Source organism: Molothrus ater, chromosome 1 (genome assembly GCF_012460135.2).
Source record: "Molothrus ater isolate BHLD 08-10-18 breed brown headed cowbird chromosome 1, BPBGC_Mater_1.1, whole genome shotgun sequence".
In the NCBI taxonomy this organism is placed as follows: domain Eukaryota; kingdom Metazoa; phylum Chordata; class Aves; order Passeriformes; family Icteridae; genus Molothrus; species Molothrus ater.
Window position 1 is genome coordinate 148,074,508 of NC_050478.2, and position 23,922 is coordinate 148,098,429.

General features: G+C 43.9%; 1 protein-coding gene across 1 annotated transcript in view; it reads right to left on the minus strand.

The window, feature by feature from the left end:
• The window catches only part of COL22A1 (collagen type XXII alpha 1 chain), a 237,177-nt gene that overhangs the window by 84,048 nt on the left and 129,207 nt on the right, over positions 1-23,922 (minus strand). The window contains 7 exon segments of the mRNA XM_036379115.2: positions 2,151-2,204; positions 9,338-9,391; positions 10,300-10,353; positions 11,248-11,277; positions 12,683-12,718; positions 19,965-20,018; positions 21,259-21,312. Of these exon segments, the coding sequence (XP_036235008.1) occupies positions 2,151-2,204; positions 9,338-9,391; positions 10,300-10,353; positions 11,248-11,277; positions 12,683-12,718; positions 19,965-20,018; positions 21,259-21,312 (336 nt within the window).

Sequence of the window (23,922 nt, forward strand, 5' to 3'; positions counted from 1 at the left end):
GGAACAGTCAATTTCAGTATCCCTTGATGGGGCAAGCATTTTGTGCAGTTTTAATTAACATAAAATTTGCTAACATTATTTAGCTTGTGCAAAAAGGAATCCTATTGTCAGCAATTTTCACAGATACATTTATAAAATTGCCAACACATGCATATATATCTTTAATTTGCAGGGAACTTGAGTTAAGTAAGTGTGACATTGTTTGGATGGATACTGTCAGGTATCTTAAAAAGAATACATAGATAAAAATCTTCCTCCAAAACGAAGGAAAATAAGAAAAAACAAAACAAAACTAAACTAAAAAACCCCCAACAACCAACCAAGGTAAGAAGAATAACACAACAAAAGAAGAGTGTTGGACTCAACAATTCAAGAATTCAAATGTTCTTATATGTTGTAGGAATAGGAAGGGATTCTTGGGGTGTCTGTGAAGGGTCACAAGTTGGATTTGATGATCCTTTTGAGTTCCTTCAAACTCAGAATATTCTATGATTCTAAAATCTTTAAAATCCATTAGAAACACTGTCTTCATTCTTGCAGGCTGCTGCTGAAATACTTGCATATTAGATACTGTACCAAAAGTAAAAAGTCTTAAAATATGAAAACCAGTATCAAATGGTGTTTTGCTGGGCACAGTTCCCTGCTGGACACAAGGGATTTAACCTGCATGGGGCCTCAAGGTCCTGGATTACTTCTCTGACATTCTTCACAGAAAGGTGATCAGCTCTTTACAGAACTCCCGTCACACAAACCACTTCTAGATCATTCCTCCTGCTTTCAAGGGCATAAATTGCCAGAGCAAATAAATGAGCAATCAGAATCTGCAGTCTAGCAGTGTGATTCCTCCCCCCTCAGGGAAATCCCCAGAGCCCTCCCTTGGAGACACCACAGAGTTCACCCCACCTGGGCAGACAGAAAGGACTTCCTCAGGACTCTTGCTTAACACTGACCCATCCCCATTCCTTTCCCCACATGTCCCAACTTCCCCTGGTCTCTCCTCTGTCTGCTCCCTCATTGGTTGTGGTACCCCTGGTGGCCAGCCCCCATTTTCCCCAAAAGCCAATGCCCTTTGCCCTGCCCTTTGTACCGCCCCCGTGCCCTCCCCTACTTAAGCTTGTGCAGAGCACGTGGTCTTGTGTTTTGGCCTTGGTTTCCTTTCAGTGTGCTGAAATAAATCTCTCTAGAACTGGCCATATAAAAGGCCCTTCTGCCTCTCTTTGCTGAGCTAGCCATGATGAGTGGTGTGTGTGGATTTGACTGCTTTCCCTGAGTGCTTACCCAAGCAGCCTTTCCAGAGGAGATGCTTATTGGGGAATAAGTAGCAGCAACCACCATCTAAGCCCCACTCTGCTAGAGCAGTTGCAGTACATCACCAACAGCTGTAGCAATAGAAGCTCATCATCCTTACCCAAACTTTAGCAATTATTGAAACACAATGCTAAAGCCAAAGTCCAGTTTGTTAATTTTCTATTGAAAGGGAACAAATTAAATGCTCAGTTTTATTCTGAGTGATCAGCTCAATGTGAGGTTGCACCTTTCCTGCTTTAGGACATTCCTGTGGAAATATTTCTTACTGCAGGGGTGACCCTACAAAGTGATTCAGGTCTGCTGAATTTGTCTCCAAAGTTAGCAAAAAACTGTGTCAGAGGTGTCAGTGTTATTAGGGCCAAACAGGCTGATCCATGGTGGAGCTGAATCCTCTTGGCAATTCTAAACATAAACCACTCTGTGTGGCCCTCATGATGCTATGGTGCTATTTGGAGCTCCAAGTTGCCAAAAGCTTTAAAAAGAAGGTGTTAAGGGGTCATTAACTTAAGACATCCCCCTTCCTCACTAAACACAAATCAGTGATTTTCCTCTGGCATGATGCTGCTTTAAGCACAAGCAATGGGGAAATCCCATACAACACAGCTGTGCTGCTTCCAAGATGCTGAAAAACTCTGGAAGGTAAATGAAATTGCTGTCAGACAAACAGACATCTCTCAATCTCAACAAGATAAATTATTTGCATCTTAAAAAGAGAAACATGAACTTCAAATACAGTATAAAGAGGAAGATCACACATGCTGCATTGTGTAGTTCCATGTCCTCTGTTGCCACCAAATCTGGTTTTACACATATTATAGGAAAAGGAAGAAATCATCACTTACCTGAGGGCCAATCAGACCATTGATTCCTGGGAATCCTGGTTCTCCCTTTTTACCCTGCATGTTCAACAGAGGAGCACATATTAGAGAGCAGACCAAAGACTGCTATTGATTTTCCAAAGTCTTTCACCACCAACCTGGTAAATCAATGTAATGTGGGTACACAAAACACAAAAACTAGAAACGAAGACAACAGACACCATTTGGAAATGAAGCCCCGGTTGTCTTTAACAATCCTGTATCTCCCAAATGGTGACAATGGCTGTAAAGTTGAGAGCTGTTCTCACACACATTGTGGCGTCTCCTACACTCTGCAATCCCATCTGGCTTCCCCCTACAGAGGGGTAAGGAAGTCATGATGCTGAGATGCAGCCAAGGGGGGTGTTAAGTGTAAACATGGGCTGAGAGGTAAAGCAGTGTCCCTCTGGTCCCTTGCACTACTTCTTGCATTAAGAAATAAAATAATTGAGAACTCTGGTGCATGGTTGAATAGAAAAGATCCACAATCTCTAAGCTGGGAAACAGGAATCCATGAGGCATTTCTAGGTAAAGGTGGCATTAGCAGCAAAGGGCAGAGCTCATGGACTCCTCTGCAAGTAAAAAATATCCCTTCAAAGGAACCAGAGAACTCCACTGGTGCAAGGCAAGAAGAAGCAAAGAGCTGGAGTACAGCCTGAGACAAGGTCACCTGTATGGATGCTGGGCCTCTGTGTCCCCACGGGTTTGATCTCAAATAATTCAAAAGGAAAAAAATCCAACATGAGAAAAATGAGGAAGAAAGGATGGAGTAAGCACTGGAGTTAAGGCAGAGATTGGATTTGTTTCTCAACCCAACAACTGACTTGCTATGTTACTTTAGGTAAGTCACATATTTTATAAAAACTATCTCTTCTTCCCTCATATGTAACTGACACTGAATCATAAATATTTCTAAGGCTGTTATTAATATAGTGGGAGGGTACAAGAGGAGTCATGTAAATATCTGAGAGACAGACTTTTTCCTCCTTCCTTTCTACTTCTCATCCAGACTGATTTTCGTTTTAGAAGGAAAATATAGTTTAAAAAGTTAAATGTCCCTGATAATGTGAAGGGTCAAATATAAAATTTTCCCTTTATTTTTCTTCATTGAAAGATGTGCAGAAACAGCATCTATTAACAGCATTTTTGCTGACTTAAAGAAAAATCTAAACCATCAAAAACAAAACAAGTTTTCATTATGTTTTCCTCAGCTGTGAGTGAGGTTTATTATCTGATGTGTCAGAATTGGTTACTTTAATTCTTTTTCTCATTAAAAAATCCCCAGCAACTCTCCACCCTAAAACAATGAAAATCAGCATTCATATACAGAAGAATTTAAGAAGAATATTAAAGGAGTGATTATAGGGTCCTCAGGTATCAGAAGAAATTTGTAATAATTTGCAGGACTCAAAATCAATAAAAACTTGAATTATATACTCCAGCACACCCACTATTCATAAATGTTCCTTCTATTTTTCCAACATCCATCATTTGTTTCCTTGTCAAAGCCAGCAAGATCTCATTTTTAATGTGAAGGACTCATGTCACCACATGATTTAACATATGTTTTCTAGTTAAAGAGGTTCATTTTGCCCACTGCCAAGGTGACCATGCAAATGGCACTGTTAAAATACTCATTTAAATAAATATGTAAGCTTATGAATAAAGCATACAGGATGTGGTGGGGGGGGCCAGACACAGGAGATGAGCCGCCTCCAGCTTCCTATCCATGTGGGAGCTCCATGCCAAGGTGGCTACTTCCAGATTTATAACACTGAGTCCAGAACAGAGAACTACAGAATCATGGAATTACAGAATGGGTCAGGTTGGAAGGCACCACAGCAGGTCATCTGGTGCAACCTCCCTGCTCAGGCAGGACCATCCCAGAGCACAGGCACAGGATTGTGTCCAGACAGTGCTGCAATATCTCCAGTGAGGGAGACTCCAATGCTCAGCCAGTTCACAGTAAAGAAGTTCTTCCTCAGTCAGGTGGAACTTCCTGGGCATCAGTTCCTGCCCGTTCCTCTTGTCCCATTGCTGGGCACCCGAGCAGAGCCTGGTCCCTGCTCTGACCCCTCCCTGCAGACACTGACAGACAGGGATGAGGTCCCCCCTCAGTCATCACCTCTCCAGGCTGAACAGGCCCAGCTGTCAGTTTTCCTCAGAAGAGAGATGCTGCAGTCTTCTCTGAGGCTTGGTCCCAGGAACAGAGGTGGATTTGGCACCAGGCACATAGGAAGCATCCTTAATTGTGTCCATCAAAACAGCACAGTGTTACTGAGGCCTTTATGTCCCACCAACCAACTGCTCTGTCTCCAGAAGAGATGCAAGAGGAGCTTTCTATTCTTTCTTTGGGTATAATGTTGAGAAGCTTCAGGTCTTTTTAAAACATTGAGAAATCTCTTAGAGCAACATATAATTAGAGAGACTGAGAGAGACTTCCTATTGTGAAGGGGACTTGTGGGCCACTCTGAGGTTAGCTGAAATCAGCTACAACAGATTTGCTCCAAAGCATTATAGTCTGTCTGTAAAGGACAGAAATACTTGCTGGGAGAAATTACACCTATGAGAGCAAAACTCAGTGAAATGTCACACTGCCTAATAATATGACAGAGAAACCCAGAAATTATGCTCTGTTACCTACAGTAGGAATCAGGTAAGATTGTCTATCTTTTGACATTATGAAATATATCCTATTTGCCTTTATCAGCAATTTGAACAAAAGCACAGTTAAAAATGTATGTTTTATTGGAAACTTGTGTATTTACCTCACTGACAATTACAGTTTCACTCTGGATTTAGTCTATGGCATCAATTCCTTCTCCTTTTTTTTTTTGTTAACTTGCTTACAGTTTGATCAGCATAACTGAGCTTTGCCAGGGCAGGCAAAGTCATCTGAACATTTCAAATACTCACAAATAAATGTGAACAGAACCATCCATCAAAACGATATCTTCTATACAGAAGACAGGAAATCAAGGAAAATGTCATTTCCACTCTGCTGGAGGGGAAATTCTGAAAGGTACCTCAGCCCAAGACTGTCTCCCATCTTGCTGTCCAATAGCCAGAACACACATATGTTTTCTTAGCATGTTTTTCTCTGAGGTTTGGCCCAGGAACACAGGTGGATTTGGTACAAAGTACGCAGAAAACATCTTTAGTTGTGAATGAATATGACTGCAAGCATAAATGCCAATTTTGTTTCCCCTGTAACCTGAATGGGATACTAGGATTACCAATTTTATCTGGTCTCTTTACCTCTGCAATACTAGAGAAACCAGAAGAAATCCAGCAATGTTAATCAATGTTTGAGCTCCCTGAAGGCTCCAGCCTTTTGCAGTCTCCATATGCATTACATAACACAGGTAAATTTTGAAGTGAGAGCATCTCCATAGCTTGAGGATAAAAATACCACCAGGGTTGGCCAGATCATGAGTGATTATTGGAGCAGTTATGGCAAAGTAAAGGGTTACAAGGACTTCTGGACATTGAGAGAGACTGCACCTTGAGGCTGGCTCCTTCCAAAAAGCCTACTTAATTTTCTAGGCAAACTTGTTCTCCTCTCTCCTGGATTATTTATCCATTTCACCTTGGAATTAACAGTCATCTCTCTCCATTCCTTGGATTCTGGGAGCCTAAGGTGGTTCAAATCCAGGGCAGTTCATACACAGAGAAGTAAGAGTTGAAATAGTGTTGACTTCCAAATTCAAATTGTGACTGGCCTGAACAGGAAAACTAGCAACAATCCACTCAGGTGAAAGATGGATCAAGAATGGAAAGTCAAATATCTGTATTTGTTCCACCATCAAAAACAGGAAGAACTCAGCAGGCCTCCACAGATTTGTTAACTGTTTATCTCCCAGGACAGCTGAGAGGGACAAACCTTTCCTGCATTGACAAGTGATGTGAACACTGCTCCTCTGGGTGGAGAGTGCACCCTGAGCCCAGGAGTTCCCAGTTTAAACTTTGATTATTATTTAATTATTATTAATATTACTTGTTATTATTACTTATCTCCCTGACTTACGTATATTGAGTCTTTAACATGGAGAAGTATATTCATTAAATGTTACTATATTACAAACATATTTTCCATTAATTTTCATAAGTTTATTCTTATTACCCCATGAGACTCCTGTATTATTTTTGTTTTGTACTGATTGTACTTTGAACTTGGACAGATTTTATCAGTGTAATTTTATAAAACTAAGCTGCAGTCCAGCATATCACACTCAAAATGGTCTAAACAGCTCCTACCTCATGACTGCTGCAGGACAAATGTTTTCTCTTGGCCTCTTTCTGAAATTTCAATCACTTGAATGAAATTGTAGCATTTAAAAAAGAGGCAAATTCTTGAAATCCAAATTACTGAGTACACTTAAGAGGAACCCTATGTTTAGTCTGTACTGGACACAGATCTGCATGTTTTCCAGGAGCATGTCATAAGCCTGCACCTTTTGTACCTATCAAGAAAAAAATTTGGTTTTATTTCAAACAGATATTTCAGTAGATCAGGTATCAAAGACTTAAGAGCAGAACCAAAGGACTTCAATTTTCTTCAATTTGACAGAAGAAAAAGAAGGACAGGAAGAGGGAAGAAAACCACAAAACCACCCTAAAAGTGAAAGCAGACTCTCAGAGTTCTTCTTTTTCAGGCAGTTTTAATAAAATCAGGACAGTATTGTCTGTCACTCAAAAGTCTTGCAGGTCACATGAGAATAGCAGAGCATTTTTCTTCACACAGTGTGCTCCTGATGTAAGGGTATCATTGTCAAAATGCAGACATCAGCTGCCAGGCACTTTTGACTAATAAAATGAACAACCCAGTTGCTTGGTTCAGGTTGGAATTGTTACCTCCTGCCCCCAGATGGGATCTGTGTAGGTCCACCAAGCCAAGTACTTTGATTCATCTCATGAATTCAGTCATTGAATAATGGCCTTTAATTAAAAAAATGTATCTATTCATCTAAGATGCTTGGTGACTAATAAAGACCCTTAGGAGAAGTCTAACTAGCTAGACACAACAGAGTCTAGGGAAAAATTCAAAGACAGAACAGATCAAATGACATCTGTAATCAAATGATCATTAACAGGAGCATTTTCTGGTCTGTTGCAAATCCTGATGGATCACTGTCCTTTACCCAGCTAATATGCTCTGTTAATCTTATTCAAGAAACCATGTTTCACAGCAGGCTTTAAAACCAGGATAATTCCTAACTCACCAACTTAGGGGCAAAGCACTGCAGAGTTATTTGCTAAAGTGATATTTTCTAATGTTTAGGAAATTACAAGAAAGCAAGTAAATGCCCTTTTCCACTGAGGCATTGACTAAAGGCTGCTTGCACTATCTTTAGGAAGATTCCTAAAGTTCATGCTTACAGGCTAAATTTAACAGCACACAATGCAATGGATGGTCTGTAGAAAACCTCTTAGCAAAGTATATATCTTTTTCCCTGTATTGTTGTTTGCTCATCCCCCTCCTATGCTCACAGGTTCTCACACAGGCTGACAACAGCCCTGGTGCTGACTCAAAACACTGCAGGCAAACCCCATGATCTCCTTTAAGGAGTGAAGTTATCATCAAGTCTCTGTGGCTACTTAAAGAAGTGACCCATTAAACAGCAGTACTGAGACCCAAGTGACTGCCTCCAAAAATGCTAAGCAGGTATCTCACTTCCACTCTTATTTGTCAACTCCCTTGAGGGCAAAGAGGCCCTGAAGAGAGACCTTGACAAATGGACTGGACAATCACCAGCTGTATGGTGGGCAGTCACCAATTGTGTGGTGATTGGTGTGAATCCATAGTTCCAGATCCTGCACCTGGGATGGGGCAACCCTGGATGTACAGACAGACTGGGGAATGAGGCTGGAAAGCAGCTGTGAGACAGGATCTGGGGGTCCTGGTCAGTGCGAAGTTGGAGTCAGCAGCGCTCTGGCAGCCAGGAGGGTCAACCCTGTCCTGGGGGCGTCAGGCACAGCATCACCAGCTGGGCAAGGGAAGGGATTGTCCTGCTTTGCTCTGCACTGGGACAGCCTCACCTTGAGTCCTGGGGGCAGTTTTGGGTGCCACAATATAAGAAACACATAAAGATATTAGAGAGTGTCTAGAGGAGGGCAACGAGAATTGCCTTATGAGTAGTGACTGAGGACACTTGGTCTGTTCAGCCTGGAGAAGAGGAGACTGAGGAGAGACCTCCTTGCACTTACAGCTTCTTTTTGAGGGGAAGAGGAGGGGCAGGTACAGATCTCTTCTCTCTGGTCACCAGTGACAGGACTTCAGGTAACTGCATGAAGCTGCATTGGGGGAGATTTAGGCTGGATATCAGGAAAAGGTTTTTCACACAGAATCTGGCTCCCCAGGGCAGTGATTACAGCACCAAGCCTGCCAGAGTTCAAGAAGCATTTCAACAATACTCTCAGGAAAATGGTGGGATTCTTGGGGATCCTTTGTGCAGGGCTGGGATTTGGACTCCATGATCCTGATCGGTGCCTTCCAACTCAGGATATTCTGATTCTGTGTTGTCTCATGAGATGTTCTTCACATGAACAGGCTCAAGCAAGGAAAAGCAGGTTCAAAGTATGATTGTAATAATATCAGGTCCACTATGAAATTGACCTTTAAGCAGTAGTTAAATATGTGAAGAAGTAATTCCATGTCAAAAAAAAAAATCCATGAGTTTTTCATGCATAGGAAAACTAAGCTCTTGGCAGAGAATGGTACACCAGCTACTATTTTTGGGGACCCTCTTTTTGAGTACAGACGAAACAGAACAGAAAATAATAAGTATTGCAAGAATCTTTACACTCATTTGACTTCTAGGACAACAGAACTTCTCTGAAATTTCAGACTGACCACATTAGTAGTGGTTCTGCGCACTCAGAGTCATTTCAAGCAACCCCTTAGCAGTAAAGAGCAGATAAAAGTACAGGAGAGCAGATAAAAGTACAGGAGAGCACATGGCAAGAAAGAACCTGCACTGCATTCAACCTGTCAACTCCAAGAGGTACTGAAAGTTGCTGGACAATGATAAGGAATATGGGAAAGGAACTGGGCCTCAGGATTCTTATATAAGTAGACAAGGATACGTAAGGTGGGTGAAAGTAGCAAACCTTATTGAACAAAGCTGTCCGGAGCCTCCAGAGACTCAGATTAAATAAAAGAAGCAACTCACCCTTTGACCTGGCAAACCAGGGACTCCAGGCTTGCCTTCCAGACCAGGCTCTCCCTTTAAAATTGAGAAGATTTAGAAAGTGAACAGAATAAGAAAAAACTAGTGAACTATATATGATTTCCTAGCTGTTTTGTGCTACCATTACTGCATGGCTACCTAGACAACTCTTACCTGATGATTATGTTGTCCTGTGAGCAGAAGAGAATGAGTAAACAAGATAAAGTGACAATGCCCTGATTAAATACAGAGCACACAACTATATTTAAATTACATAATTCAAACTAGATTTACCTAAGCAACACACCTTCACAATGCCATCAATTTTACAAAAGCCAATCAACAGTGAAACACAACAAGCAATTCAAAAGAGAGGAAACACAGAGTGTTTACAAATGAGGCAGCAGTGACAGTCTGAACTGAGACATCCTGCAGAGCTGGGTCATAAAATATAACTAGAATAGGCTGCAATTTAAGTCAGAAGTAAGAATGTTGGCATGTACAAACTGTTGTAAAATTGTGTTGAAATATAAACACACATACTCAATTCTTAGTTTTCATCCAGAAAGTATTTCAGCCATGACCTTGTGGCATAACACCAACCCTTTTGACAGCAACTACTCCCTGACCTTCATGACATGACAGCTCACAAATTATCAGTCAGTGCCTCTCTGAGACGTGCTGAATGCCCATACAGCTCTTCAGGACATTAGAAATAGAAAAATGATCAGGTTCTGCATGACAACAGCCTTAAGGCAAAGTCTGCCCATGTCCTGGTTGTCACTACCCTGTGGTCAGACAGGCCATCCACAGCATGACACCTCCTCTCAGCAATGAAGAAAACTGGAGGCTGTGGGCACTATTTAAATATTTTAGAGTCTGAATAATGTATAAGATTTTCATATGCCTCACTCCAGCCTGAGTTTCAGCTTCTGAAATTGCAAGTAGTGAGAGAAACAACTTACTGGAGGTCCAGGAAGTCCAGGGTGGCCTTGTGGTCCTCGTGGCCCAGGCTTTCCCTACAGGAATGTTTGAGGTTTTTTTAAAAGAAGTATTAAAGTATCTTTATGAAAATGTGCATGGGCACATTAGACACATTGTCTGTCTTTACAGGACCTATACCACCACTTCCCCCACAAGTCCTGAAGAACCAGTGCAGAGACCAGCTGTTTTTCTCCTTAATCTCTGGCTACTCAAATTATCAGCACTCTTTAGGCTGCAGACAGACTGATCCACCCACACTCAACAGGCACTTATCCATATCTGGTTCTCTGTTTTTCAAAGGTAGTGACTCTACTGAAGAGGCTGGGATATCCTGGATATTCCACTAAAACACTCTGGGTTGGGGTTTGGTAGTGGAGAAGAACAGTTTTTGCATAAGCAACTCCCACCAGCATTTCCCCCAAGCCTACAGAGCTCTGAAGGGCTTTAAAGTATCATTTACATGATGCATACAATTGTATTAAGTAACAGCTAAATGAAAATTACAGGTCCACCAACAAAAAAATCAAAATTTAAATATATATATATTTTATACATTGGACTAACAGACTGACACAATGGGTATTTCCCCCTATTTGAGTGCCCAGGTTCAGAGACAAACTAGGCAAAAAATCAAATACAGTTTAACATTAATGTTAATACATCCCTGTCCTTAGATAAATGCATAGCTGACTCTACAATTCATACTTCTCATTGATATAAGATTCATATCTGAAAATGATATTGCCCTTTTTCCTTTCTTCATTATTTTCTCCACTGTAAATAGGAAAATTTATTTCTCAATGTCCTGATAATGCTTCCATCCACCTTTCCTTTAAAGTACTATTTTACAGCAAAATCTAACCTAACAGGCAACAGAATTACATTAAAATTTCCTTGCAATGAAAGAAGAGATATTGAGTCTCTCTTACTTCCTCTCCTTTTAGGCCTTCAACATGCACCTGCAATAGAAATGCAGAGTCATAAATGATGGAAAGAGTAAATACAAGGCAGAAGGTGCCAGAGGTATCATGGGCCCCCACAGGGTATTTTTCTGCCCTTGCTGTTCCTTCAAGTTGCATGATAACTCCTACAGCTCCTCAAATCCTGTTGCAGGCTGGGAGATGCTTTCTATTTAAAGAGCTTAGACTAACCAAGGTTTTCTCTCACCTGTGAAGTGATTTGGGTGGCTGTATAAACAGTAAGAACTTAATTAATTTTCTCATTATATAAATAAGTTAGTAAATTCCCCAGATCTTGTTTTATTCTGAATCACAAAGATCTACTGAGTGCAGAAGAAATCACATAACAAGCAGACTGGCTTGGAATATGCCCCATCAGTTAAACTCATTTTCAGATGTTATACACATCTTTCAAAATTTCTTGGTAATTGCTGTCCCATCATTAATATCACATTTGAACAGGACAGCAAAATGTTCTTACCCAAATAGGCTGGTTTTTTTCATGGTTTTCTAATTCCTTTACTTTCTACCACATTCTGAGTAAGGGAATTGCCTGCTGACTTTCCCAGGATTACCAGGAAGCCTTTTTTTTTCTTTTTTTTAAGTTAAAGGGATACTCCCTAACTGCTTCTTTACCAGCCCATACTGAACTCAGTTCTAGACCTCTCCTCTGCATACTTAGTGGTAAATCTTTCTCCATTCACTCAGAGATAATCTCTTCATACAGACAATACCAGTCTCTGGATATCCTTACATCCCTGCCAGAGATGTCTCTGGCATCAGTGAAGGCAGAGGGATCCACAAAGGATGTTAATCTAGTTCTACAATAAAGATAAACCCCGTTCTTCTTTTTTCTGTTTCATTTTTTCATGAGTGTTTTCCTGATTTCAGCACATCAAGTCCTAGCTGTCTTAATGTCCCACCAGGACTTTTCCAAATACAAGCTAAGGAAAGATCATTCCCTCTCATCAGAAACTGCCTTTTTCTTCTCCTGCCCCAACTCTTACACTTAGTCCATATCAAAGACACTCAGCTACTCAATACTGAAAGTTCATTTGCTTTTGTAACTGGACCAGACTCTATGTACCAAAGGCCAGTTGGAATCAACAACTGTCAGAAACCACACAGTTTTGTCAGAGTATTGCTCTGTCTGATGCACTTGAGGCAATGCTTTCTTTCATTGCCTCAAGCCCTGGTCTTCACACTTCACAATCTCCCAGAATCGTGGCAGAGCATATCCTCATTGGAACCTGTCACATGCCTTCTTCAAAAATCTTCGCTTTTAAAAACTTCTTAAAAAAAAAAAGTATTTAAGAACATCTCAGTGAGATCCTCCCAACCTGCATTTCTACTTCTTATGCAGTAATGCTACAAAGTCTGGGAAAGCTAAAAAAAAAATTCTTACTGAAGTGCCAGGCAATCCTGGAAGTCCTGGTTCACCCTGCAGGGAAACAAGAAAGAAATGAAAAAACATACATAGAACACAACATGGCACAATACACAACAGTGCAAAATAAAAGCAACATCCTGAGCATATTTTCTAATGGTTATTGTACATTCTTATTTTCAATAACCATCTCATAATTAATAGATCTGGACATATGATCGCAATTAACTCTGTTTTCTCTGCTCTGCAGATGAACACATGCAGGAACTGGTTGTGGACTGTGTTACTGTGATGTTTTACATACATTTTAATGACATTCACTTACTTTAAATGAACGATGCATTGGATGCACAATAGCATTAGATTTGTGCTTCAAAAAATCTTGTGTTTGCTCTGTACACTTACCACACAAACAAACTGTTTGATGCTTAGATCCCTAAGACCCCCAAGGAGATGGATATTAAGGAGGTCAAAACACTTTTATTTGTTAGTAACTAAAATAACTGCAGAAAAAGTGAGAAATGGTACCATTTCCCTCTAGTCATTTTCTAGAGCAATTCACGCCATAGTGGTTGTGGGACACTGGGATGCTACACCCTCTTCCCATGATTTATTGCCATCTAGGCTATCAATTTGTTCCAGTTCATTTTTCTCCAGCAATGTCCACCATTTATTATGCTTCAAGATTGTGCATACAGAAAGTTTATCCTTTAATTTAGGCACAGACTGGTGTTACATTTATCACATAGCTTCCCTCCACACTCTATTTATTCATTACTCATGTAGGTCTCTGAATGACCCAGCATATATTTCATATATTTTCTCTTAAGTTCAATTACTCTTTGTTATTTATTCAGAGCATCATAGAGTGGTTTGGGTTGGAATGAATCTTAAAGATAGAATCTTTAAGATACTGAAACATTAAGGTTGAAAATATTTCCAAGGCCATTGAGCTTGACCTTTGACTGAACACCACCATGGCAGCAAGACCAGAGCACTGGGTGCCACATCCAGTTGTTCACAGAACACTTCCAGAGATGCTGACTCCACCACCTCCCTGGGCAGAACCTTGCAATGCCTGACAAACCTTTCAGTCAACAAATTCTTCCTGCTGTCCAACATGAATGTTCCTTGGCATAGCTTGAGGCAGTTTTCTCTTGTCCTGTCACTGGTTTTCTGGGAATAGAGACCAATCCCAACCTGGCTACAGCCACTTGCCAGGGAGTTGTAATGAGCAGTAAGGTCCCCCCTGAGTCTTCTTTTCCTCAGAATACACCCAGCTCCCACAGCAATTCTTCATAGGATTTATCCTTTAGACCCTTCATCAATTGCACTGCCCTTCTCTGGCAACGGTCTTGGCACCTCAACCCCTTTCTTTTCATGAGGTGCCCAGAACTGAATGAAGATTTCTACCCAGTGCCCAGCACAGAGGGACAGTCACTGCCTTGGTCCTGCTGGCCACAGAAGGCCAGAAGGCCGCTGGCCTCTTTGCCCACCTGGGCACATGCCAGCTCATGGTCAGCCTCTGTCAGCCAGCATCTCCAGGGCCTTTCCCACTGGGCAGATTTCCAGCCACTCTGCCCCAGCCTGGGGCACTGCAGGGGCTTGCTGCGACACAAAGGGAGGACCCAGGCCTGGCTCTTCTTGAACCTCATCTTGCTGGCCTCACACCATCCATCCAGCTTGTGAACATCCCCTCAACAGAGCCTTCCAAACCTCCAGTACATTGACATTCCCACTCAACTTGGTATTGTCACAAATTTACTACTGAAAGTATTCTTAGTGCCTTTGTTCACATCAGAAGTACAGACACTGAACAGGACTGGGCCCAGGGGACACCACTAGTGACCAAAAACCACCCGAATGTGGCACCATTCACAGCCACTCTCTGGGCCCAGCCATCCAAACAGTTCTTAACCCAAGCAAAGAGTGCCCCTGCCCAAGCCCTGGGCTGATGGCTTTTCCAGGACTCTGCTGTGGGAGATGGAGTCAAAGGCTTTGCTCAAGCCCAGAGAGACTCCATGCACAGCTTTTCCCTCAGGCCTGAGATAGGTCAGTTGCTCCTCAAAGGCCATCACGTTGCTCAGGCAGGACCTGCCTTTCCCAAACCCACACTGGCTGGGCCTGATCCCTCAGTCATCCTCTCTGGGCCCTGTGATCCCCCTCACAATGATCTGCTCCAGAACCTTGCCTTGGCTGGCAGCACTGGAGTTCCCCTCAAGGTCCCTGCAGTCCTTCTTAGGCATGGGTGTCACACTGGCACCTCCAGCCATGTGGGACCTCCCGACTGGCCAGGACTGACAATAAAGGATGGAGAGTGGCTTAGCGAGCTCTTCTGCCAACTCCATCAGCAAACATGGGTGACTCTGAGCCAATCCCATTGACTTGTCAGTGTCTCAGTGGCTCTTTAGGTCACTAATGACTTCCGACAGGATTACAGGGGCTCTCATCTCCTCCTCAACCCTGTCTGCTGGCTCAGGGAGCTGCTTGTCCTCTGAAGAATTGACCTGCCCGTAGAAGACTGAGGCATATTCCCACCCCACACCCAATAAAGAATGGAGATTTTCCTTGGCCCTATTTTGTTGTTAATTTTTGTAAACAAACACTTTTAATTGTCTTTTACAGTAGTGGCCAGATGAAATGCTAACAGAGCTTTTGCTTTCCTTATTATCTTTTGACATGAGGTGGAGGCCAAAGGGTGGAACATATGGTGGGCTGGGTGGGAAAAGCAGGGCACAGGGCTTCTTTGGGGATGTTTAAGAGAGAGAAACAAGCAAGTTAAGAGAGCAGTAAGTTAAGAGAGCAGCAGATCATTGGGGGAGGAAAAAGCATAGCCAAAGTAGAAGGGTAAAGGGCTAAACAAAACCTTTGTGACAAGGGGTGTCTACATGTCAACACCTCTTTCTACAATGGGTGTCCCCAGGACTCTTGGACAGGGGCATGTCCATGGAAATTACCAGGCCCCTGAGAAAAGGGGTGGACATACCCACCAGGCCTTGGTGACCCCCGGTTGTATTGTGCCCAGAGAGCTCTTGTAGGGCCAAACCCCTTGTGTTGGCACTCTCAGGAGAGCAGCTCTCGCAGGAGGCGGCAGCTCCTCAGGAGGAAGCTGCTCTCCCGGGTGATCCTGGCCAGTGTTCCTCAGAGCACTGCCAAGATGTCCAAGAGAAAGGAAGCGAATGCCCACTGCCAGTCCCGTGAGGGGCAGCCACTGCTGTCCAAGCGGTGACAGGTGAGGGACGGGAATGGAGGGAAAGGCTGCAGTGCGACCTGGGGTAGGGCTGGGGCAGAGAGCGGCAGCCAGACCTGGCTCCAGGCCTTGCTCTGGGGAGGAGCCGGTGCCAGGATGGCCTGGGTGAGGGAATGGCCCAGAGACAGCGAGCGCAGCTGGGAACCCAGCCCGGTCTGGCTGCCGTGGTCAGCACCTGCCTTGAGACAAGGGCCATGAAAGCATATGGAGGGACAGAGTGTCCACACAGCTGCCTCCATCAGATAGCTCCTCCTGCTTCCCACAGGTGACTCACAGGAAGCCACAAGCAGCTCTGCAGGTCACCTGGACAAACATTGCGTCCCTCCACGGGGACAAACTGCTCCCCAGACCAGTCACCTCAGGGAGCCTCCCAGGACATGAAATACAGGAGGGCAGTCTGGAGGGAGAGCACTCAGTGCCCCTCAGCAGCACAGTCACACGGCCACCAAGATTGTCCGTGTCAGACTTGCCGCCTCTCCATGGCCCTCCATTGATGGTGACACCTCCATGGCAGCTCAGCCCTCAGCTGCCAAGAGCAGCCTCGGCACGGATCAAGCTGCCCCCTCTGCCAGCAGCCCCAGCAGCCTCTGGGTCTTCTCCCAGAGGCAGAGCACAGTCTGCAGGCCACGTAGCCAGCAGCCACCGAGACCTAGTGCCACCTTCTCCATGGGGCACTAGGGCTGCTTATGGGGCCAGGGAAACACCTTCCCTGGACAGCTCAGCTGAAAGGCTCTGGCAAGGGTCAGCAGCAAGGCAGGGCCATCGCCTGCCACCCCTGCGATGGGCAGGTGGCACGCTGCTCCAAGCAGGGACCCAGCCTGCCTGGAAGCACATGGAGCACAGCAAGACAGAGGGGCTCACTGAGCTGCAGGAAAAGCACAGTGGCAAAACCTATGGGTACCCATTTAGAGGCCATGCCCCGTGTCTGTGTGAAGACAGGTACATCATGTCGACCCGGACCCAGAAGCGGTCAAGTGTCTGCCAAGAGGCAAATGCAGAGACCCAGGTGATGCCCAGTGCTCTTGGCTTGACCAAAGACGCCACAGAAGAGACAGGAAACTCCTCTGAGCTCCTGTCTCCTGCCCAGTTGGCAGAGCACCCGTCTGTCTCTGACAACTTGCAGCCCTGGGACAGTTTTCCCAGAGAGGAAAGAGCCAGAGGAAAAGTGGCAGGAGGAAGAACTCCCAGAAACAGAGGCTGCAGGAGACAGGGACAGCAATCCTGAGAGCACATCCCTTGCCCTCTTGAAAGAGGGAGAGGCAGGAGCTTCTGACCTGGATAAAGATCCCTGGGATGAGGGGCACAACAAGCTTTTGCCATCACCAGTGCCTGAGGAATGCTCAGACTTCTCAGCTTCTCCCTCATCTGGAAGCCCCTGTGAGGACAGGGAAACTCATCCGCTGCCTGAGCAAACTGCACGTGGCAAGCTGATGTGCACAGGGCCTGAGGATGCTTCAAAGCATCTTCTGAATATCAAGGCAGAGGAGCTGGAAAAGTTGGAGGAAGACATCCTCTCCTCCCTGGATGCAGAAAGCCCCTGGGTCCAGCACAGCCTTTGCAGCTGGACCAAAGACTGTACAGGAGAGACCGAAAAGTATGCACAGCTCGTGCCTCCCGACCTGTTTGAAGAGCTGTGGTCTCTCTTTAACAACGAGGATGCGCCGTCCAGGGACACTCGGCCAGACCAGCTGCTGGCAAAGTGGGAGGAAGAAGAGCTCCCTGACAGACAGAGTGCAGGAGAGGGGGACAGTGAGCCAGAGAGCGAGTTGTCCCTCCCACTGCAAGAGGAGGGAGCAGAGCCAGCAGCTTCTCCCCTGGACAGCGATCCCTGTGAGGAGGGGCACAGTGAGCCTCTTCCTACGGCACTGCCCAAGGACACAAATATGTCTGCGGTTTGTGTCGCGACTGCCGATCCTGCAGACGAGGCCGAGGCAGCAGGCATGGAGACTGGCTGTGCCCAGGCCGCCCCTCCCCAGGAAAAGCCCTGCGGGGATGAGCCGCCAGCAGGAGCTTGCCCGGCGCCTGCCCAGCCCCTCACACTCTTTGTTCCTGCTTGCCCCGCTGGCAGCGCAGCTGTCCCGCAGCCCCCGGCCCCACGGCCATGGCGCTCCATGGCCAAGAGGGCCCGGCGGGCTCTGCGCCGCCTTTTCTCCTTCAGCTGCCTCAGGGGGCAGCCAGAGGAGTGAGCCCGGGGCCAGCAGCAGGCGGATTCCCAGTGATGACTGCTCACCCTTAGGCAACCACTTGCCAAAGGTAGGTCCTGCTGCCAGCCCCAGCCCAGCATCCGCAAGAAAATAGCAAGGCAGCCGGGTCAGGGAGAGCCAGCTGAGAAAGATGGCAGCGGTGCCTGGTACAACCCAGATAGAAGTTGACTTTAGGCCCAATCTGCATTGGGGTGGTGCATCTCCAACCTTCTCCCAAGGCTGCATTCAGAGCTTAGAAATGCTCCTTGGGCCTCAGCATTGCAGGCAAAGGAAGGCATCCTCCTTTCACATGGCAAATAGGAAAATACCTCCCTGGATACCCACAAGGACTGGAGAAAGGTGTGAACCCTCCACAAGAACCAGAGAGACCCCAAGCACTGACAAGCACATGGTAAGGAAAGACTGAGGTGACATCGCTGGAACCAAGCATCTCGGACTGTCTTCTGCTTCATCTTTCTCCCAACCCTCCTTGCCCCCACTTCCCTTCTCACCCTCCTCTATTCCTTTCTATCTCTCTTCCTCCCATTTATTGTTAAATAAAATCCCTGCTGTGGACTTTGGTTGATAGATGGTCTCATTGGCTCCTTAATTTGGGCAGAGGGATCTCTCACTAATCTCCATCTCAACAGGGCCACAAATCTGCACACAGCATTTGAGGTATGGCCTCCCCAGTGCCCAGCACAGGGGGACAATCACCACCCTGGTCCTGCTGGCCACACCAGTGCTGAGACAGAAGGCCTGGAGACCACTGGCCTTCTTGCCCATTTAGGCACTTGCTGGCTTAAGTCCAGCTGCTGTCAACCAGCATTCCCAGAGTGTTTCCCACTGGGAGCTTTCCAGCCACTCTGCCACAGCCTGGGGCACTGCAGGACTTTGTTGTGGCCAAAGTTTACAACCTTGAACTTTGCTTTCTTGAACCTGATACCATTGGCCTTGGCCCATCAATCCAAAATATCTGGTTCCACCCCTGTGCCTCAAGCAGACATGCCACCCAGTAGATCAGTTTGCCCAGGGCCCCATCCAAACAGGCTTATTCCAAAAAGAGCTGATGTTATGTGAGAAGTAGTAAAGAGATACACACCAGCCACTCTGAAAATATCAGACCAAGGAGACAAACATCTTCTGGAAGTACCAGTTGCAGCTGGTTCAGAAATATGAATGAAGTGATCAAGACTGATCACTACTGCAGGAAGAAAATAGCGGGAACTGCTTCCAGTCTCTGCATTCTTGGATAAGGGTCACTGACTTAATCCAGAGGAGAAAAAGAGAAAGAAATCCAGAACTGGCCATGCCTTTCCACTTCTGCTGAAGAGCTGGGTCGGAAATACCAAAACCACAGCATCATCTCTGACAGAGAGGGAAACATTAGGCTGCCCTGAATATTTAACAACTCTGAAAAATAACAAGGTCAAAATTGCTGCTGAGAGAAGTGAATAATTATTTTGCAGGTAGGAGGCTCAGAGGCATTTTGTTGTCACTTTCTGAGTCATTTCCACATCTCCTGGGTGAGAAAAACAGTTTCTACACAAACATATTGACATTTCTACCCACATTTCTTAGATGAGGAAAATTCCTGACCCACACTACACTCTATTTCCTTCTATTCTCATTATCAGCATTAAACTAAGAGCAGAGGAGTCATAAACAGATATATTTTAACACTCACACCCATTTCAGACTGAAGCCATGTCAGAAAAGTGAAACATTTAAATATATATAAACTTCTGTTATATACAAACAAGATAAATATTAGTCCAACAGCCCTGATATTTCCAGCACTGAGGGCCCAAGGAAGAATTAACAAATGTGTTTCTAAATCCACTTTGTGCACCCCATCCCAACTTACCTTGTCTCCTTTGGTCCCACTAGCACCAGGAGGGCCAGGGCTGCCAGGAGGGCCCTATAAAGAGGTAAAATTGAGAGAAAAGTCTTTCTTTGTAAAGTGCAGGAGAAACAAGGCTGCAGATATTGGCAGCACAGTGATGTCCTATTGCACTGGGCAGGAACTAACAGAACATATGAGCCTGCTTTGACTCTGCAGCACAAAGAGGAAAGAGAATAACAATGGAGATGCCACAGCAGCCATAATAACACCAATCCAATTTCAGCTGGTTCAGAAGAATTGCAGTTCAGTGAGTATATCAGCATCAAACACAAAATTTAGTATAAAATTCAGGCATGAAGATTTACCCCCTTCTAAGTGTCTAGACATGAAAAACGAAGAAATGCTTCAGAAAACCCGATTTCTGTAACAGGGTTTCACTTGGACAAATTGTTCCTTTGAAGTACTAGACAAAAAGGATCCATTTTGACATCCCTCTGCATTTTCCTACTTCATCTACATTTGCTGCAAGTATAAACCAGTTCTTTATCCATCTGTAACACTGGAAAACATTTCCATCTTGCAAGGATAGTGATAAACACTAACTAGACACACACTCCTTGGTACAAGGCAAACTGCACCTGAGGAACAGAGCAGGATGCAGATGCTGCACCCTGGAGGTATCAGGCTCAAGGGTGGCAGTGATTAGCTGCATGGTTTTTGGCAAATCCCTTCTGTCCTCTGCTTCTTATTTTGTGCTTTGCTATTTAGCCCAGAAGGTCCTTGGAAGAAAAGGATGCTTCTCATTAGGTGTCATTCCCTGGGTAATGAAAACAGTCTTGTGGAATCTACAGATAGTGGTTTTAGACAAAGCAGTGTGTGTCTGATCAGCAGAAATGTACTGATCTTCTAGGCCATTTTCTGTTTTCTTTTTGTTTTAAAAATGTAAATAGTCCTAAGCCTTTTTTTTTATTGAAAACAAACCCAATATATTAAATCCAGTTCTTTTCCTTTCTTGTTGTGGGCTTAAAAAACCGAGTTTCTCTGAGTGCTTTCTTATGTATTTAATGAAAATTAAGACAAACATTCGGACTATCACGTTTAAAGGACTGGCATTTCCTGTGAGTGTAAGTTGCATTCTAGTTTAATTCTAAAAGCAAATAAACAAAAAAAGAAAAGTGTACCAAAGATCCTCAGAATAGGGACACGATTGGGTACTATCATGATTCAGCAACCACCCAGGATAAGTCTCAGTTTTAGGGTCAACTTCCACTCTTTCCAAAGAAACACTTCCAGTTTTTGAGTATTTGCCACATACCTGTTTCCCCTCCACACCTGGCTTTCCCGGGAATCCATCCAGGCCTCTGTCTCCCTGGAAAAAGAAGAGAAAGAACCATTCTAATTTAAATCTGTGCTGTTTAGGTCATTGCCCTGAAGGTGATGCCCATACTATCTGCTCCAAGAGTAATGAATAAGGAGAGAAATTCCAGCCAGTCCCATAGAGAAAATAGCTGAAATTCCTGCATCTGTACCATGAAAAGTTGCTGCAACCAGAAGCAGGTTTGTGCTAGCTTTCCATGTTGGCATCCTTCCTCTGCCTGCTGAGGTGGGTTTGTGTAAACTGGACAATGTGCTCCAGCAGAATGTCAGCCCAGAACAGCTCTTACAAAACTAATAAAGCAATCCAGCAATAGGTTGGTTTTACCCAGTAATGAAAAATCTTTCATTTTTCACCTTTCCTTTCTGTAACCTGGGGGAACAATTAATTTGTTCCTATATGTCTCCAGAGCTGGACAGTCCACAAAGGCCATATGCAATGGATTTCACCACTTTATTGTTTGAAGATATCAGTTTTTCCTCCTGAACCTAAAGCTGATTTTTTTTGCTGTAGTTCCAGACTAGTAAGTCTTTCCCTAACCCCCCACAGAGGAAACTGTTTCCTTCATCTTTGCAATGACCTGTTATGTATTTGAAGATTTACAAAACTCCCCTTTCAACTTTCTCTAGACTAAACAACCATAATACTTTCAACTTTTCTTCATGGGCATGTTTGTCAGTTCTCTGATCATTTTTATTGCTCCCCTTTGTGCAGTGTCCAATTTTTGCACCTCTTCATTGTAGCTAGGTGCATGAAACTCAATACACCTGAGGCTAACTTTGATCAGGAATATATTTTCATGTTTAATAGACTATTTTTCTGTTTAAATCACAGGACAATGTTTACTTTACACCAAACCCCCTTCCACAAGACAGCTCCTTGATCAGTTGCTCCCAATCCATAACTGCAATTTGTTGTCCTATGTGTATGAGACATCCTGCAGCTGTCCCTTCTCAATGCCATCTTCTGCTTTGGGGAATTGTGTTTACAGGATAATTTTGAATTCTGACCCTGATCTGTACTGTTCTTCCATATTCAAGTTCAACATCATATTTTATAAACAAAGTTCTTGATAGAGATAACTGGATCAATTACATACGTCTGCTGAACTTCAATTTTCTCCTACTGATTGTGGCCTTTGACCATTCAATCTCTTTAGTTTAAAAACTCCTAGAAACAGGGACTTGTACTCTCTAAAGTCCTTAAACCTCTGAAAAATGAAACACAGATTTTGTTTGGATCCTTCACACACAGCTGAATATAAACTATCAAACACACACACAGTGCCAATGTGAACATAAATGTGCATGTAAAAACAAATTCTACAAGCACAAGCAGTGACAGAAAACTAATAGTTTTATGCTGTTTTTTAGTGTTTTTCTGTATCTTAAATTCTGTTAGATCACTGTTATTACCTGCAAAACCACACTTAGGCCATTTGATTTAATTCGCTTCTTCTGTAAACTACATTGGTTTGCCCAGTCAGAAATGGATTTGCTAATCACTATTTATTTCTCCTCCTTAGAAAGTCAATCAATCTTCCAACATAAACGTTATTTCAAATTATGTATTCAAGGAATGAAATTAAAGATACCTGTATCCTCCAGAAAGCCGCTGAAAACCACTGTCAGACACCCAGATCCACTTGCTTTGGAGGTATAGTTTCCACATTAATGCTTTCCTTAGTACTGCCTGAACTACAAATATCCTGAATTTAAGACTTTCAGCAAGCAACAGCTTGGTATATTGCTGACAAAATGTGCAGTGTGTTCCCAGGAGAATTTTTAACATCAATACACTGCAGCAATGAGTACTTCACACACGCTGCTTTAGCTGCCAAAACAGAAAAGTGTCGATGCTCTTACTGCTACCAATGGGGGCTGGAAAAGGCAAATGTATTATTTATACAAGCAAATACAAAAAAAGCTATTTGAAAACACTCCAAACAATTGTGTTTTCTGCTGTTTCTTCAGAAAAATCTGTCATTATAAGTATTTTTTTATTATTTTCCCATTCTTTAAATAAGGCTACTCAGTGAAAGGCACTTTTCTCCCAATAGAAAGAGCAAACACATTAAAGTTTCATTCTCAAATTTTCACTTTAAGATTCCATTTCTTTCTTCTGTGTTCTACTGTTTTTTCTTCTTTTAACCAGTAGAACAAAATGGTGAAGATTCACAAGCAACTAGGGGAAATAACAATTCTGCCAAAACTTCAGTGCTGCTCTCTGACCTCTACCACTTAGAAAATTTAATGATTTGTTGGAAAAATGATTGTCCTGGAGTCTGTAGGGCCCTGGAAAGGCTGGAGGAGAAAAAAACCCACTGCAGAGGAATCTAGCAGCAGCAGACCAGTCCTGCTGCCTTCTTACACAATCCCTTCTCAATAAAACAGACAAGGTTTTGCAGGATGGACACAGGATTATCCAGCAAAAGCAATGCCCTTTGTCACACTGAACTGCTGGATGTGCCTAAATTAGAATGCCAAGCATCACATACAGATATGGCTCCTGTTAGCAGGGCAGTGCATCAGAATTACCTGTCTGGAGTCTGTCCTGGGTTCTACAATGGGCTCATTGACTGCAGAAAGGGCATGGGATAACCCT